Genomic DNA, 19,802 nt, shown 5'->3' with positions numbered 1-19,802 from the left:
ATTGAAGGCTCATTTCCTACTTATAATTTCGGCCTCAGTGATAGCAAATGCTACAGGACACCACCAATGTGATTAACAAATCTAACTATCAAACATTTTCCTGAATTTGAGAAATCTCAACATACAGAAATACCAGAAAAATAGTCATTGAACTTTATAACTGAAAGGGCTCTTCATGATCATCTGTTTCATCACTGACAGGAAAACTAAAAGTTCTTCTTAAGAACAAGTGACTGGCCAGAGCCGAGAAGATTAACCAGGTCTCAACCCCTAGTCTCGTGGGGTTTTGTTTGTTTGTTTTTAAACCATAAAAACTCAATTTAACTGAATGATAAATTTGGCAACAACCCTCTACTTTATGGAGGGATTTAAAACAAAATCCTTGAAGAAAATTCCTCCAGAAAGTGACTTAAATTGTAAGCAACATTTCTGATAACTGCTAGGGGATGTAGTAAGTTTATGTTACAATTCAACTTCACCTCTGCCACAAACACTGAATCTTCAAAAAGCTCGTAATGTGATGGCTATCTTGTATTTTTGTATGGTGCGACATTTTTTAAAACTCTTAACGACAAACAAAATGAGATGCAACCAGCATGTTACCCGGGTCTGTAAGCTTCAGAGCTGTCTTTAATGGTCGGCAGTGTAACTTTAATAGGATGACCAGAAGCGGACATGGACTTCTGGTGGCGGGGTCGTGCTGAGGGGACAGCGGAAGCCACGGCAGAGCCTGCAGAAGATATGCTGCTCGCGGACATCTCCGTGAGGCTTTCAACATAAGACAGTTGAGAAGACCGTGGAATGTAAAAAAGAAGAAAAACTGCAGTTTACTAAAATTTAAGAACTAGATTTTTAAAAGTCTAAATTGACTAATACCTTTCATGACTGAAACACTTAGAAATCAACATTAGTGTTATTATTACTGACTAACAACAATATTCTTGTCAAAAGTGTACAGGGTGAATTTACCACCACCTTCCATGGAAAAGATCTCACACACTCTTGTTCTATATATGTGAATCTGAAAAGTATGACATTATTTTTATGGATAAAATGATTATGATTAGAGACAGTTTTCACTTTCCAGCAATCACAGTTGGGTGTGATGTGTTGCTGTGGTCCACTGTCTGCTATTCAATAAGAATTCATAATTGTAGCAAAAATCTTGTCTCTGGAAACATCATCAAAACACTTTTAGTTCATATCTTTAATCAACAGGCTAAACTGTTATAGACTAAAGGAGCTGCAGATTAGGATTTAGTACAGGAAAAAGAGTAAGTTAGAAATCAATTCCCAACAACCTTTCTAGCCTAAAGGATCTTAGGTCCAAGGAAGATTCATTTACCTTTCTATGCCTTATAATAACATGTACTTTACATGCCTATTAACTGAGAGGAAACAAGTGTAAGAATGGTCTGTCAAGTCTGCTGAAATGAAGAGGGATGGAACTAAATGGAATTTTATTAGAATAGACTCCCCCTGTCCTTTTGTAATATACGGATGAGCAGTCCTTAACTCACGATGAAAAGAACTGAGATTTTTTAAATAATAAAATATGATTTATCATTATTTAAAATAAAACACTTTGAGAAGTGTATGGTTCTCAATGATCAGTTGAGATGGCCACATCTCTTTAGAGGAAGGCAAACAAAGCCTTCACTATTTGGATGTAACGATGACTTGATGGGGGGGTGGGTGGGAAGGAAGAAGGTAAGAAGGAAGCAGCAAGGGTAGAAAAGAGTAAGATTCAAATAATGAAGATCAGATTAGGACGCTATGATAGGTTTTGCTATAGGGAATTATTTACTATCATATTTTATTCAGAAAAATCACAGGTTAAGACATTTATCTCCTGTTTTCCCTAAATATTTTTCCACTGCTCCATTCTGGCACAGATGAAGAGGTGCCTTAGTAAGAATGGTTGGTTGCAATCTAACTAGCTGTTTTGTGTTTCCTTTCCTCTTGACCCATTCAGCTGCAGGAGTTTTACCCAGAGCACTAATGCAAAGCAATGACGAAGGTAGCCCTGCCTGTCACTGTGACAGTTACCTGCTGTCTTTTCCATTCTGCAATGCTGTGTATCGATCTGTGGTTCTTTCACAGACGTATGTATTCCTTCTTGCCATGCTGCCTCCAGGATACACATTGTTCTTTAAGAAGGAAAAAAAACACATTAAAATATTCTAACTGTATTTGTGGAAAATCAGAGAAGTGAATTTAAGCTGCAAATAACTGAAAAAAATCTGTGGTAGAATTTTAATTTATCAGAATCTTATATCAACAAGTTCTATCTCCCACCCCTCTCCCTTGTAGGAATAAAAGGCAAAGCATCGCACAGTTTTCTTAGCTTACTGTCCTACAGCAGTGGTGAACAGTTGCTTGGAAAGAGCTGGGTTTTATTCATGCCTTTGTAAGCTGGTGATAGTGAGAAGGCCAGGGGAGTGGCACAGGCAGCTTGAGGGGACTATGCACGAGAGACAACCCACACTACCATCACAAACAGGAAACCTGGGGCCCTGAAGATGGAAGGCCACCTGGAAGCCTGTAGGTGAACCTTCTGCACCTGCTTGGGAAAACCCCACAGCCACTGGTGATGTTAAGAGACCAAAGCTCCAGGGTCACAGGCAGGTCCGGCTGAGGATACCAACACTGTGTGCAGTGCCACCTTGGGAATACTTCCTCTTTTCAGCTACACAGATATAGAGTGGTTTTTTTTAACTAATAAATCCCTAATATTTGAACATTTAATTATTTCCTACTTTGCTCTTATAGACTACTGAGGAGCTTTAACTGGAAATTTAAAATTTAGAGGAAATTATTGATAACTGGAGATTAAAAATTTAGAGGAGAGGACTTCCCTGGTGGTGCAGTGGTTTAAGAATCCACCTGCTAATGCAGGGGACACAGGTTCGAGCCCTGGTCTGGGAAGATCCCACATGCCGCGGAGCAACTAAGCCCGTGCACCACAACTACTGAGCCTGCACTCTAGAGCCCGTGAGCCGCAACTACTGAGCCTGTGTGCCACAACTACTGAAGCCCACACGCCTATAGCCTGTGCTCCACAACTAGAGAAGCCACCGCAATGAGAAGCCCGCACACCACAACGAAGAGTAGCCCTCGCTCGCCGCAACTGGAGAAAGCCCACGTGTAGCAACGAAGACCCAACACAGCCAAAAATAAATGAATGAATGAATGAATAAATTTATTAAAAAAAAAATTTAGAGGAAAAATCCTAGAAATAAATAACAGAAAATAGGGAAAAATCCTGGAAAAGTGTAAAACCGCCAAGAGATTACTAGAAGTCTGTAAAATTATCCCATGGGCACCAAATGTAGCAATATAAGAATATTCACTTTTGATAATTTCACTGTTTTGGCTGAACTGTCACATGAGTAACCTAATTTTGAACAAATTCCTTGTCAGATCATGCTACCATACATCCTTTAGAGACCTCTAAAACGTTTCTGGCTGTCTTCAGTAACACTACTTTCCTTCTCAAAGTGTGATGGGTGAACCGTTTCTCCTTCAAAACTGTGCCTTCCAGGTTTGTGATATTCACACGCTGCCTCCCTGGCCTTGTCCCTTTGATGGCAGTGACACTAATACTAAGTGGCTAAGAGAAGAATTTCTCTACCAGAATCTTTTGGCTTATGTTTTTTAAAAAGAAAGATAAGTGTGGCATAGTTAGTTTAAATTTAAACCAATGCCTTAGTTTTTACGCCTTTTTTAAATTAATAAATATGCTTTGAATACCCACTATGTGCATGATCACTAATGATTCTGAGGAAGCTAGTGTGTCAGTATGTGACAGGAGAACATAAATATGGGGAAACAACAGTGAACAATGCAAGGCAGCACATAGCTACGAGCTAAATAACGTGGTCCAGCAATCGGAAAGGCCAACAAGATCACGAGGTAAATAATGTGGTCCAGCAATCGGAAAGGCCAACAAGATCGTGAGGTAAATAATGTGGTCCAGCAATCGGAAAGGCCAACAAGATCACTTTGCAGTGTTCAGTCCTAGGAGGCTCCATCCAGGAGGCAGGACTTGATCTATAGAAATGGGATTTTCATAATGTGAAGGGGGAACTTTAAGCAAGAGCACTGCATAAAGACAGGGGTGAAAACAGCTGAGAATATTCATGGGAAAATAAGACCAAGTTGAGTTGAATGACAGGTAATCTAGCAGAGTAGCAGGAAATAGGGGATGGAATTCTTTCTTTCTGTTATATGGGGTGATGACACTCTGGAAACTGTCCTCTAGTTGATGTTTAGATAAGAGGAAATGATGACTTGTCTAAAAAACTACTTATAAAAAATATATTAAATCTATTATAGTTAAATCATTTCCAAACAGACCAGCTGGAATGTAAGTGGCTATATCCATTCATCCTTAAAGTGGTTATATACATCTATTTCATAGACCAGAAGGTGATGATCAAATCACATATTTTTTTAAAAATATGGTTTCCATTAACTGTGTAAGACAATGTGGGTATTGGGGGGTTTAACCCATTTACAATTAAGGTTATGCTGGGTTTTCTGGTACCTTATTTCATGTTTCTATTTAAAGTGTTTTTATGTTTTCTCTCTCCTTTCCTACTTTCCATAAGCTAATTCAATTCCTTTTCTTCTGTTGTTTTAAAAGTTATACATTTTATTTTTGTCCTTATATTTCTTGCCCTTAAGTTCCTGAATTTATTTTTGCTTATCACTACAGTCGTCCCTCAGTATCCGCTGGGGATTGGCTCCAGGACCCCCTGCGGATTCCAAGATCTATGGAGGCTCAAGTCCCTTATATAAAGTGGCTGAGTATAGTTGGCCCTCTGTATCCACAGGTCCCGTGTCTTCAGGTTCAACCAAACACGGATGGACAGTGAGGGCCACCTGTACTGATTTCTTACACTTACCCCTATCTTTCCTTCCAAGGAATATGCTTTTTCCTTTAATTTCTATCCCTATCCTCACTTCCTGGATATTATCCAGAATTTTGGTTCTGAATTTTCATTATTTTTTTTCTTTTTTGTGTATGTTACCACATACATACTTTAATAAGTTAGTTGATTGCTTTCAATTCCCATATATTTTACAGCAAAACTCTAGATACCTTTCTCTTACTATGAGAGTACTTCCTCAAACAGTACAGTGTTTTCAAATGGGTCACTGTATCACAAGAGTTGAGGTACTTTATTCATAAGAATATGCTTATTGTACCTTTATGTTTAAATGACAGTTTGGTTGGGTATAAAATTCTGTGTTCAATGTGCTTTTCTTTTGATATTTTAAAAATAGATCTATTTTTTATCCATTTATCTTCCTGCATCCATCTTACTGTTGAGAAGTCAGGTGTCAGTCTGCATCTTGTTCCTTTTAAGGTCACCTGCTGTCTCATTCTGGGACCTTTGAAGTTTCTCCTCTTTGCTTTTGGTATCCATATATCCCACTTTAATGAGCCCAGGAGTAGGTTTTCCTCCTTGCTTCTGTTTGCCTTTTTGAGACCTTTTAGTATGAAGTTTTCCATCTTTTTAAATTATTATTTCTTCTTCAAATATTTCCTCCCTTTCATTTTGCCCCTTTTCCTTTCTATACTCCTATTTCCTAAATGCCACTAATTCTACTTCTATCCTTTGTATATCTTAGTTTTCTTTTATATTTTCTCTTTATTCTTTGCTGCTGTCTTACAGGGGGACATCTCAATCTATCTTCCAGCTCCCATTATATAATTTCTATAGTTTGCCGTTTTAAGTGGATAATGGGAGCTAACTCTATAAAGTAATTATTATTGTAGTCTGCCTTCATTGAACAGTTTATTTGTAAACATAAAATTAAATGCACCAATATAATATACTATCAAGTAAATATTACAAACATGAAAACTAAGGCAGGAAAGTTTAATGTACTGTTTTATGGTAAGGTTAAATGTTATTTTAAGAATTCACACTTTTTGTTCTTAAACTGCATTTATTAGAAGCTTGGCCCCCTTTGCACGTTCTTTAAATGTATGATTCACTTCAGTATTTTTAAACTTGAAAAGAAAAGATAAAATTTAAAAAAATCTTTAAACAAAAAAATTCTGACAACAAATAACTACAGCATATTGCAATACGCCAGAATATGCACTCACACTTGGAATAGTTGAAGACTTCTTCCTTTCTGGCCCTACAAGAGGGCTTGTAGTCATCTCACTTTTTGAACCAACTGTTGTGCTGCCAAGTTTACGAGCCACATCTTTGTCCCACTCCTCTTTCTGTTCACTTTCCACGCTGTTGGCCTGAGGCCTTTTGGTATATGATACGGCAGGAGGAATGGATGGACCAGCTGTAATTTTTTAAAAAGCATAATTAGCTGAAAAGCAACTGACATATTTTCTTCTAACGAACAAAAACTCTGTATTAAAAATATCTTTATTTGCATACTTTACACTCTGAATGAAGATTAAACTGTTTGATCACAAAAATTAGGTCAGCCCCTGAAAACAGGATTATATTTATCATTCATTAATATAAACCTGTGATAACTGGGAAAGATACAAGAACATAAACATGTGAACTGTATAATGCTTAACAAAAAATGCAAGTTTGGGCAGACTCAGTCTGCCTTTCCACGTATTTGACTTTCCCCCACCATGATCACTAAAGCGTCGTTGCTTCTGATTTGCTGAGATGCTCCGCTGGACCTTCAGGTGAGCAGGGGACTGCAGAGTGCTGTTGTTCAAGTCACTGTTGGGCCGTGACCTCTGATACAAGTTTCCACTGGATAATGATTCACCACCTTCAAACTATAAGAAGAAAGACCACCAGCATTTTAAAATTAAAAAAAGTTCATAGAAACAATATGCACGCTTGATTTTTCTAATTTCTTCCAAGTCGTACAAGGAGTAATCAGAACTCAGAAAATTAAAAAGTTTGGATACAGAACTGCAAGTTGGCAAACAGGAAGGGAGAGAACTGGATAGAACATCGTTCCACAAGTACATGTCATCTTCTGTTATCTTGTACAAATGGCTTTGGGTCCTTCTGGGTCCAAATAATAGCTACCAATTATTGAATGGTTATTATATACTAGCCGCCATGCTGAACTTTTTATATATGTTACTTTGTTTAATCATTACAACAAACCTATGATCTATTAACCTGCACTTTTTAGATGGAAAAACTGAGGTTAAGAGATTCAAGAGACATCTTTGGGATTCGAATTCAGGTATAGCTGAGATTCAAACTTAGGATGAAATCTAAAATTTTAACTTCATACACACACACAAACACACACACATTTTTTGTTTTGTTTTGCTTTCTCCACCACATTTACAGAACAAAATTTGGTTTATTGGCTCTGATCAAGAAATTGCATCTACTTAGAGCTAAGCATGGTGTACTGGGGATTGATACACTTTCCCTCTCTGTAACAAAGAAGTATTTTGTTGCCAACAAACTTCTGACTGAATCACTGGCAATTCTTATGGGAAATCTAAATTCATATGTGAAGTTGCTAATGATAAAGAGCAGAGAAATACTGATGATGAAAATTTTAATAGATAACAGCTAACACAGAGCACATAGTAGTGTGCCAGGAGCTGTTCTGAGGACTTGAGAAGTATTAATTCCTTTAAACGCTCTCAGTGACCCTAAGAGATAGGTACTATTGTCATCCTCATTTTGTAGATCAGGAAACTGAGGCACAGAGAAATTAAGTAAATTGCCTAAGTCACACAGTTAGTTAGTGGCTGTGCTGGGGTGGGGGAGGGGTGGGAATTCAAACCCAGTGACCCTGGCTCCAAAGTTCAGGCTCTTACTACTTATAGTAGCTTCGTTCGTTTATATTCAATGCAATTCAAACTTCATTTTAATTCATGCACGGGCTGGGTTGTATGCTTATAAAATTAGTGTTTCCTTTATACTTAAATTAATAGGAAAATTAAAGATCTCAGGAGTGAAACCTGAAATCTAGGTAGAAACAGTTCAAAGACTTTAGAGATAATCATTTGTACTATTTCCCACTTCTTAAAATTCTCTTGGCTTGGCTTCTTTGACACCACTTTCCTAGCTATTAGCATCTCTACTGAAGATCCCTCTCCTCCACTATAGTAGTACCTACCTGGTAGGGTCACTGAGAGGATTAGATGAATTAATACATGTAAAGTCCTTAAAACAGTTTCTGGCACATTACTGTGTGGCCCTCTGATGATGAATCCCAAATTTATTAATGCTATTCAACTCATTCCCTTCAGATCCAGATCTTTATATCCAAATGTCTACTGAACAGCTCCAACCAACAGGAATCTCAAATTCAACCACCCGGAACTGAACAAACCTCCCATCTTCCCCCTAAGGTTCACTCTTTTCCTATCTTGGCAAATACATCTTACAAAACCAGTCACCTATGCTAGAAATCTGAGTCTCTTATCCTTCATTTCCAACAGGTTATCAAATACTGTTAATTCAACCTCTTACATGTCTTGGCCTGTTGTGGGTGCCTGTCCCCTTATGTCCCTGAGTATCCTGTACATCCCCCTAATCAGAGCACGTTCCACACTGTACCACACTGTGGACCGATTCTCTCCCCTCTAGACTGAGGGCTCCTTGAGAGCAGAGACCTTTTAATCTTTCTATTCCAGTACTTAGCATAGTTTCTGGTACAGAGTAGGTTCAATAAATGTCAGCTGAATGTACTAATTCACTAATAGTTACTATCTAATTATAAATAATTTCATCCTAGTCTACAAAATGCCTCCCACAGATGTCTAATTTTCAACCAACTGTCAAAGCTCTGGGCTGTTCTTGACTCTCGATTTATACCTTTATATTTGCTGTCCCAAAGGATCATCAAAGGTTCCATCACAATTGGCAGAGAGTGACTTCCTTACTCTCTCTCCCTATTATAGACCTCCACTGGCCTTGAGAATTTCCAATTGAACGTATCAAAACACTTGACACTCTACAAGGCAAAATATATCACCAAACAACCTTTTCCTGGGTTCCCACCTATACATTTTGTTTTCAATGCTGTCACCTCCTTTTGTTTCAGTTGCTGTCTTTTCTGCCCACCCAAAATAACCGTGTTACCTCTGGCAGGGCCGTTGCACTTGGGCTGCCCGAGCCATTCTCAAAGACGTGACTGTGAACAGGGCCTCTCAGAGCTAAGCAAGGCTCTATGCCTGCTCTTTCAAAACAGAATCTCTCAGCATTCGGAAATAAGATTAGTTCACAACTCAGCAACTTGAATTTTGAATTCTGATAAATAAGAATGTTAGGGTCTTTGTATTATTTTTGATACAACCTAAAGTATATTTGCTAACATTATATCTATACTTAGTTGTGACTTAGCTCAAGAAATAATTCACATTAATCTGAAAAGGTGATAAACTTACTTCAGGTGGTTTTCTACCTAGAAGAATATAAGTAGCCATGACTTCATCATATTTCTGATTTATTAAGGCATCATTTATCTCATCTCGTGCAAAACCCATGGTGACCATGATGTCTAGAAATAAAAAACAACAAAATGCAAATTTTCTGAAAATGGGTTTATTTTAGTAAAGAAACCAACAAAAATGGGCAAGTTTGCCCACATCAGATATGAAAACTAAATTCTGAAAATTTAAAGTGTAACTTTAATTATAAAACTTCTGGATTACTAATATACAGACACTGTGTAGTAACAGATACTGTACATCCCCAATTCTTCATGCAGAAATTATCTACATTGTGGGTTAATATATTCACAGGCTACTCCATTTCTCATTGCCCAGCACATCCTTGAGCTGAGTTCCTTTATCCAGCTAGACGTAGTATCTGTCTCTCTGTGACACACACAGAACACCTTCTCTCTCTCTCAACACACCCTCAGCCACTCATGGAGTGGTTTCTCTCATCTCTTAACAATTTCTGCTTTATTCTTTGGAAGGCTTGAGTCCCACAGTTCTTCTGATCAGATTCCTAACACCCTACAATGCTCCTCCTCAGCCATTCTGCCTTCAAGCCAGACAGGAGATGACTCAACTGTGAGTTGTTGACGGCTTCGGGAATGAAGAGAGGGAACCGGTTGGGAGTAGAGCACTGACTGGGTGTGGGAGGATGGACCCTGCTGAGATGGTGGGAAACAAAGGGGGAGCCAAAGTGTTCCTCCCTCTAACTCAGTGCCTCTACATTTTTGGTTAAAATACATGCTATGTTTTGCTGATATTTATCAGTCTGATCAGTGCTGATTCTTAAATCAGTCATTCCTCCTGTTAGGAATTGCTGAAAGAAAAAAATGAGGCTTATCTACATTATCTTAATTTTTATATCACTGTTGCCAACAACTGGTTTAGATTATAATATATGAGAACAAAATAAGGAACTTGAATTTTGCAATGTTTAGTGTATATCCAGAGAAAGAAAAGATGATAAAGCAAGTATTTTTCAAATAAAAATTGCTTCCCATTTACATTTTAAACACGATTTTGGTAGACTAAAGGACTCTCATTTTTAGCCTAGGGACCACCCCTCTCACAATACTTAAATACTTACCTATTCTTTTTATGTCATTGAAATCTGGTTCAGGCTCAGCATATGGCTTTAGTTCTTCTTCTTCATGACCAACATTCATCCATCGATCTTTCATTATTTGCTAGGAAATAAACTCTACATTATGTTTGGCCAATCAGAACATTCAACCACTTATATTAGCTCTTTTTTAGTAAATGTGAAGTTTATTGGTTCAGTCAACAAGAATCGTGATGTTTTCAAACTAAAGTTACTGTTTCTAGCTTGATTAGCAGGTTGACAGGAGGTGTAAGATTTTGGGACATACTTATATATCTTATGACAACTCTAACCATCATCCCACACACTCAACAAATGAACTGATTCAAAATATACTGCTTGCTGTCTATGCTCCTCTGAAAGGAATATTTTCACATTTGAAAATTTTAACATAAAAACCTACTGATTTTAACCTCTGCTTCATTTTTACATTTAAGATTAATGTAGAGATTTTTTTTTTCTTGGTCTTCTACCAAATATATACCTGTAATTTTAAAATCGTCACTTACTAAAACATTAGGAAAGAAGAGATCATGGGAAATGGAAATCAGAGTTAGTAATGACAATATAGCTCAGAGAATATGGGAAGAGAGAACGATCAAGATTTAAGCCTGGAATTAGGAATTAGTAAGAATCAGGGTGAAAACAGACGTTGGTGTGCATTACCAGAGTCCAATTTAAGCTGAGACTGTGAAACAACAGTCAATCCCGGGCTGTTAAAAGGCAACCCAGAGGGGGCAGCCTATGGAATGAGGAAACTATTGGCAAACCATATATCAGATAAGGGGTTAATATCCAGAATATATAAAGAACTCCTACAACTCAGTAACAACAAAAAACTGCCCAATTAAAAAAATGGGCAAAGAACTTGAATAGATATTTCTCCAAAGAATATATACAAATAGCCAACAAGCATATAAGATGCTCAACATCACTAATCATCAGGAAAATCAAAACCACAATGAGATATCACTTCGTATCTGTCAGGATGGCCAGTGTTGAAAAAAACGAAAATAACAAGTGCTGGTGAGAATGCGAAGAAACTGGAACCCTCGTGCGTTGTTGATGTTCCTGTAAGATGGCATTGCTGCTGTGGTAAACAGTATGGAGGCTCCTCAATAAGCTAAAAATGGAACTATTATATGATTCAGCAACCCCACTTCTGGGTACCTATCCAGAAGAACGGGAAACAGGATCCTGAGGAGATATTTCATACCCATGTTCACTGCAGTGTCATTGAAAATAGCCAAGATGAGAAACAATCTAAATGTCTGATGGATGAATGGACGGATAAAGAAAATGTGGTAAATACATACAGTGGAACATTACTCAGCCTTAGAAAAGAAGGGAGTTCTGTCATATGCTATAACATGATGAAACTGGAGGACACTGTTAAGGGAAATAAGCCAATCACAAAAAGACCAATGCTGCATGACTCTACTTATATAAAGTATCTAAAACAATCAAACTCATAGCAACAGGACGTAGAATGGTGCTTGCCAGGGGCTAGGAGGAGGGGGCAAGAGGGAGCTGTTGTTCGATGGTACGGAGTTCCAGTCCTGTGGGATGAGAAAGTTCTGGAGACCTGCTGTGTGATGCTGTGCACATAGTAAACACGACTGTGTGTAATGTACACTTCAAACTGGAAGGAGGATACATTTACGTGTGTTTTTTATCACCCACAAACAAAGGCAAACTAATGGGGATTAATTCTGTATTAATTTAGAAAAATTTTCAACTTTGTATTACTATAGGATTCTAGGTTTTCATTCAAGAACATTCTAGGTGCTGATACATTAATATTCTTTTTCTAGAACCTGCAAAGTATATTCTCTATCTCTAAACTTTATTTGCCAATATTCAACTAATTAGAAAAATAATTTCCCATACACAGATTTTTGAGGCTAACCTTGACTCCTCAGGTACCTTCCCTTCAACTAATAACATTTACGCAAAGTCACTAAGCAAAAGACAGGTGCTCCAGACCAGATCTCTGATAACTGGGGTCTATAAGAATACTGCTTGGGGCTTCCCTGGTGGCGCAGTGGTTGAGAATCTGCCTGCCAATGCAGGGGACACGGGTTCGAGCCCTGGTCTGGGAAGATCCCACATGCCGCGGAGCAACTAGGCCCGTGAGCCACAACTACTGAGCCTGAGCGTCTGGAGCCTGTGCTCCTCAACAAGAGAGGCTGCGACAGTGAGAGGCCCGCGCACCGCGATGAAGAGTGGCCCCCGCTTGCCGCAACTAGAGAAAGCCCTCGCACAGAAATGAAGACCCAACACAGCCAAAAATAAATAAATAAATAAATAAATAAATAAATAAATAAATAATAAATAAAGGAGTTCCTTTAAAAAAAAAAGAATACTGCTCTGCCAGGTGGGAAGATTTTCCTAAGGGTCATGGTCACATGATACTGATATATTTTCATTAAACTTTGTAGATAGTTCATATATGCTTAAAGTATGATATGTAGACATATAACACTTAAAAGATTACCACTTTCTCTTTTCGTAGTTGTTATACTGAGATATACTTGACAGGTTAATTATATTGAGATATAACTGACATATAACTTGTCTTAGTTTAAGGTGCACAACGTGATTTGATATATGTATATGTTACAAAATAACCACCACAGTATAACATCCATCACCTCACACAGTTATAATGATTTTTCTAGTGATTAGAACTTAAAATCTACTCTCTTAACAATTTTCAAATATATAAGATACAGTATTGTTAACTAGTCATCATGCTGTACATTACATCCCCAGAACTTATTTATCTTATAACTGGAAGTTTGTACTTTTTGGCCATCTTCCTTCATTTCTTCCATCCCCTGCCTCTGGCAATCACCAATTTGTTCTGTTACCGTAAGTTCGTTTTTTTTTTGTTTGTTTTTTAGATTCCACATATAAGTGAGATCATATAGTATTTGTCTTTGTATGGCTTATTTCACTTGGCATAATGCCCTCAAGGTCCATCCATGTTGTAGCAAATGGCAGTATTTCCTTCTTGTTTCCACTTCTGGGTATTAAGCCAAAGGAAATGAAATCACTATCTTGAAGAGATAACCTGTACCTCCATGCTCACTGCAGCATTATTTACAATAGCCAAAACATGGAAACAAGCTAAGTGTCCATTAGCAGATGAATGGATAAAGAAAATGTGGTACACACACACACATACACAACGGAATATGATGCAAGACATACTTACTTCTTATAACCACTTTGAGCAATGGTAATTTAGGTACATTATCCAACTAATTTAAATAAAAGTAGACTCACTACAAATTAAAAAAATAACAATGCTGTCACCCAGTCTTTAGTGATCATTCATCAATAAAGTGAAAGTGTCAGGGAGGGTGCACATCAGGATAAAAAAAAGATTTACAAAGCAGAGCTGTAAATTCCTGCCACATGATTTTCCAAAATATCAAAGTCCTTCCTGTCCCTCCTCCCAAATAGTATGTCTGGCAGAAGCCTAGACCATAATCAGGCAGCAGCATCTGCAGAAGGAAAATTTTGTTGTTGGCAGAATTTCCTAGGTTGCATGGTGAATACATAAAAATCCTCAAAGAATATGATGAACCACTTAGGACAGCTACACAGTACAGTCAGCCCTCAGTATCTGTGGGTTTAGCATCCTCAGATTCAACCAACCTTGGATTCAACCAACGATAGATAGAAACTATTCAGAAAAAAAAATTCCAGGAAGTCCCAAAAAGCAAAACTTGAATTTGTGACATACCAGCAACAATTTACATAGCATTTACACTGTACTAGGTGTTATAATAATCTAGAGATGATTTAAAGTATATGGGAGAATGTGCACAGGTTATATGCAAATACTACACACCATTTTATATACGGGACTTGAGCATCCACGGAGGTTCCTGGAACCAATCCCTGTAATTAAGCCCGTCTAGTCCTTGACAACTTTACTCACTTCTGCAGCTGGACTGCACAAATACATGGAGGTGGTAGCTCAGATAGTGCTTAAAAATGGAAGTCTTGAAAAATGTTTAAAACAAATCTATAACATAACACATTATAAATTAACTATACTTCAATAAAATAAATTAAAAAAACCAAATCTATAACAAACCCCACCTCTCCACGCACACACATCAGTACAAACAAAGGGATCTAACTGTCCTTTTATCAACACATTACATTTTCGTGGCAGCTCTCTGAATGTTTGTTATTATTACGATGAATGAGAATGGGCAAACAAGAAAACTAACAAACATAAGCTAGACATAAATACTTCTGGTTTTTCAAATGAGCTGAAGTTAAGTCCTTAGTGATGTTCTCAAATTTAAGAGCACAATATTTTTTTTTAACATCTTTATTGGAGTATAATTGCTTTACAATGTTGTGTTAGTTTCTGCTGTATAACAAAGTGAATCAGCTATACATAGTACACAAATATCCCCATATCCCCTCCCTCTTGCACCTCCATCCCACCCTCCTTATCCCACCCCTCTAGGTGGTCACAAAGCACTCAACTGATGTCCCTGTAAGAGCACAATATTAAGAGTTTGAAAATAATAACCAATGGAATGAGATTTATAAATAGTAGAATCCCAAGTAAGTGGAGGTTAGATGCTGGAAGAGTAGGTAGGAGGTTATCCTGCAAGGAGGAATTGGAAGAGGCAAAAGCCTGCGAGCGATTCAGGCAAACAAGAGCAGGGCACGTGGGGGACGGCACGTCAGTATGACTACACGAGGCGGGTGCTGGAGCGAGACCAGGGTGGAAAATTAATAGGGACCAAATCATGAAGGTTCCTTTCAATTGGGTAAAGGATATCTTTGAAGAGTGTGATTTTGCAAAGTCTCTCCGGCCAGTGTGTGGAGAGTCATTCAACACTGGAGACTCAGAAATCCACTAAGAGGCTTTAGCTGGAATCTAGGAGGGGGAAGATACCAGCCCGCTCTAAGGGCAGGCAGTGGCAATGGGAAAAAAGACATTTTCAGTATTTGGCTGGTAAAAATCAACAAAACTCTGTGATTGGAAGTGAGGGGAGAGATGAAAGAGCACAGGGAGAATGAAGGCGATGATGAGGCTTCTGGTTTAGACAACTTGAGTAGAGGCTGATACCATTTACTGAGACACCAAACTCGGGAAGAGAGGTCGAATGGACTGGGAAAGATGGAGCTCAGGTTTAGACAAACTGAGTGTGAGGTGCTTCGGCATATCCAAACAGACATGTCCTGTCAACACTTAGATACTTTATTCTGAAGCCCAGGAGAAATATGGGCTAGGGATGGAGATTTAGAAAGCAGCCAACAGATGATGACAGAGTGGTGGGATTCTCCAGAAGAGCGAATTGAGTGAGAATGAATACTAGAGCCTTAAAGAACGCCAGCATTACCAGCATGTAAGGGCTGGAAAGAAAAGTAATCCCAAAAGTAAATGGGGGGAGGAAAAATCTGCACAGAGTGACATGCAAGGCAAGGCGAGAGTTTTTCAAAGAGGAGGCAGTTGTGTCCTGTCAAATAAGGTGATAACTAAAAACGCAATCTGCTGTGTTTACGACAAACACAGGTGAGTTTTTACTGAGGGCGGCTTCACCGAGTGGTGGAGATGGGAATCAGAAGGCAACGCACAGAGGCAAATGGACAGATGAGAAATTGGTGACTGCCAGTGGAGATACTTTTTTAAAAGTCTGGCCAGAAAGGGGGGAGCAAGAAAGAATACTGGATGGGGACTGTGAGGTTGCAGGATGCCTTTTTAAAAAAACTAGAAGCTCTTTAGGTATGGATAAAGGCTGAGGGAAAGGAGTTAGCAGAGGAGGTTAGGATGGGACAGAAGAGAAAGCTTTACTGAAGGAGCAAGGTACTGAGAAGGCACATCACACGTGCTAAATCCAGCACAGGAACGAATGGGTAAGTCTTGGACAAGAGAAGACACCTCTCCACTGCAACAGGGAACTTAGGAGGTGGGTGGGGTTCAGACAGTACCGTTAAGAGTATGGTGGCAGGAAATGAAGAGCTCATGACTACTGGTTTCCGTTTTCTCAGTGGAGTAGAAGATAAGGATCTTTGCCTGGAATGTTTCCCCCTACTTTTGCCACCTAAGTTCCTTTTTATCTGTCTTACAATGTCCACACAAAATCTGGGCTCCTTCTATCACTGTCTTTCATGGTACTCGGATCTTTGTGTACAATTATGCAACCTGTCATTATGTAAATATTGTGTTTACCTGTTATCCGCTATTAGACCATAAACCCAAACAAAGAATGACCTGCATCTGATTTGCTCAGTATTGCATATCAAGCACCAAAACATACCCAGCACTTAAATGCTCAATGCATATTTGTAGACTGAAGGAATAAAACCTCTTGTCTGTGTTACTCATCGTTCCTTCCTCTGCGTTCCCATGGAACTCTGTATATTTCCTATTGTGACTGTTACCACATTCTACCTTTTATCACAACTCCTTCACTATATTTAAAGTCCTTGAGGATAAAGACTGTGCCTCGTACTATCTTTCTCAGCACAAATGCTTGTTTGTTGCTTTTGAACAGGGCAGTGTTTTAAAATAAGCCTGGACAGAAGCCTTAAGTAAAATTAAATGTAGAGAAGAGATTAACAACAAGAAGACAGCTTAGGAAGTCACTAAAATGCCCAGGAGACACAGAACAGATAACTGAACTGGACAGGATCAAACAGAAGAGAGAAAACCTGTAGAGGCACAATCTACAGCACCTGATGTACAAAATTTGTTTTGAGAATGAGGGAAAGGATGAAATCCAAGAGGGGTCTGAGGATTTTAACTCAGGTGCCGGGAGGAATAGAGTATCCCTAAGTAAAAAATACAAGAGCGATAACAGATTTGATAGTGGAAGACAAAATATTAAAAGCAAAATTAAGATAATCCAAATTTTCAATTAATCCAATGTTTTTCAATTAAATGGTGTGTATTTGGTGCTCATTTCACAACCATTATTATCTGTCCACATCAAGGAAAAATATCTATGTGGACTAAACCCTGAGGTAATTTGTCTTTTATCTGGGGAAATAAGATTTACTCATAAAACCTGAAAATATTTGAATACACAATAGAATTAACTGTTCAGGACTGTGCTATTAGCAGTGAGTATTAATAAAGACGAAAAAGAGTAACTTGCAGTGTGGGCTGGAGTTTTCAGGGAAGGAATCCCAAGAAGTTAGGAGGTGAACTCACTCTCCAAATACAGGTAATATCTGGACTGGTGAACAAGTGAAGGCAGATGTGAGGGGGGAACAGTGAGGCATCCTCTCCTTTGACTTGGAACAGAGGTAACATGCAACGAAAGAACAGGAGATCAAGTGAGTATCCTCAGATGATGAATGTAAACTTGATCTGACAGGCAATGGAGAAATGCTACATTTTATTAATGAGGAAGATAAGCAACATTTTAGAAACAGCACTGGGGAAGGAACAATCTGAGGAACACAGAAGGAGCACTGACCCTGCTAGTCTTCACACAAAATCAGATTTGAGGCCGGGCTGATCCAGGGAAGGTGGAAAATCACAGTGAAAAGAAAAGGCCGCTGGGCAGTGATGAGAGAAAGAACACAGTTTCGCTTTCCTGTCTTAACTGTTCTGATCTCTGGGGGTCGCCGAGTCCACTTAGCAAAGTTTGTCTCCTTAAAAACAGTTGTGTTTCAAAGCAAAATAAAAATAATCCGAGGAAAAATTTCCTTCAGTAAAAGGAATGGGAGGTAACAGTAGGAAGAAAGAAGATCTGCTTAAGGGAACAAGTAGCAGAATTAACTCCACTAGTTCTAAATCTGAAGGTCTTTTAGAGTAAGGCACAGAGAGCAACAAAACAGGGATAGAGGAAAGAGAAGAGCATGTGGAAGTACCTGTCTTCAGTGTGTGAACCTCACGCCCACACAAAATTCCTCCATGGGAATCGCAGAGTTAACACTCAAAGCCAAGGGAGAAGTAAGTGTCCCCAGGATATGGTGGTGCTGGTGACCGCGGAGTTCATGCAACCCTATTCCCGGTGGTTTCAGGCACAGTGTAAACCATTGGCCAACACACTGCACTAGACCAGTTGAACAAACTAGTCCATTTCAGATTTCATTTGAGATATCTCAACATGAGAAACAAGAGGTCCAACAAGATTCCAAACTTGAAGAAAGTTTACCCTAGCCATCACTGTCACTGAACAGAAATGACTACTTGCTGAGAAGTTCTAACAAAATAATTGATTCAGATGAATTATAAAGAGTTAAACAAATTACCAATGGAAATATACACCCTACACATAGGTCCACACTAAAAAATTATGGACTTTAGGCTGGCCAGATGAAAATAATTTTTCTTAAATGGTTTCAACCTTTGTAAAGTATTCCATATGCTTCTGAATTTGTACTTAGAAATTTTCATTAGAAAAATGGTTATTATTATTATTAATTGTTTTTTGCTTTACTGTCACTTGAACTGGGCAGACACAAGCAAGATTTTAAAGATTATCTTAGCAGCAGCTGAAAAAGGTGTTACAAGTAAAAATAAATACTTTTTGAGGAGGACCAAAGATGAGGGAGAATGGGTAATAATGAGGAACTTTGCTTCAGGCTCAAATTTTGTTATTATTTTGAAAGGTAACACAGTCCATCTTACTTAAGGACTCGAAAAATGAAAGAATATACAAAGAGGGGATAGCAGGAAAAAATTTCAGTATCTTTCTAAAAAAAATCCAGACACACCAATATTCAAATAAATAGGAAAAAACCCAGCATACAACATAAAACACAAATCCTTTGAAAATCATGTGTGATACTGTCCCCCCCATTATGAGTGCAATTAGGAAAAGGTACCTGAAAACATTATATTAACTGTTTAGATCTAGAAGCAACTATAGGTCAAGCAAGTAGAATGTAAAATTATTTAAAATAAAGATTCTTTAAATCAAACTTCAATATTAGCAAATTACATAGTGAAGACTAGAGCTTCATCAATAACTCATAATACTCAACTAACAATGAAAAAATACATCAAGTTCCATTTCTTAAAATATGAGAATTAACAGGGAAATATTTCATATCAAAACGTACAAAGCTGATACAAGTCTACAAAGCTGATTAACCAGACTCCTTTAGACAAGCAGTTTAGGGACACAGAGAGCTTACATATGAAGAAGGACACTTAACCTATTCATTAAAAATATTGAGCATTATCTCTAATGAAAGAAATACAAATTAAAGCAATTATGACAAACTGTATTACTACCATAAAGGCACCAAATACTAGAAATTATTTTTATCCAATACTGAAAC

At 38.2% G+C, this 19,802-nt stretch overlaps 1 protein-coding gene across 10 annotated transcripts in view; it reads right to left on the bottom strand.

Annotated features, from left to right (window-relative positions):
- MARK1 (microtubule affinity regulating kinase 1) overlaps nucleotides 1-19,802 on the bottom strand; it is a 145,419-nt gene that overhangs the window by 12,667 nt on the left and 112,950 nt on the right. For all 10 annotated transcript variants that reach the window (XM_082426504.1, XM_082426498.1, XM_082426501.1 and 7 more), the window contains 6 exons: nucleotides 10,509-10,608; nucleotides 9,368-9,480; nucleotides 6,625-6,778; nucleotides 6,125-6,318; nucleotides 2,050-2,150; nucleotides 604-768 (listed from right to left, as the gene is read on the bottom strand). In XM_082426504.1, coding sequence (XP_082282630.1) covers nucleotides 604-768; nucleotides 2,050-2,150; nucleotides 6,125-6,318; nucleotides 6,625-6,778; nucleotides 9,368-9,480; nucleotides 10,509-10,608 — 827 coding nt within the window. The remainder of the gene's footprint in view (nucleotides 1-603; nucleotides 769-2,049; nucleotides 2,151-6,124; nucleotides 6,319-6,624; nucleotides 6,779-9,367; nucleotides 9,481-10,508; nucleotides 10,609-19,802) is intronic.

Source organism: Balaenoptera physalus (genome assembly GCF_965194825.1).
Source record: "Balaenoptera physalus genome assembly, chromosome: 1".
Classification (NCBI taxonomy): Eukaryota; Metazoa; Chordata; class Mammalia; order Artiodactyla; family Balaenopteridae; genus Balaenoptera; species Balaenoptera physalus.
Note: the sequence above shows the minus strand (reverse complement) of the source record. Positions and strands in the feature narration are given on the sequence as shown.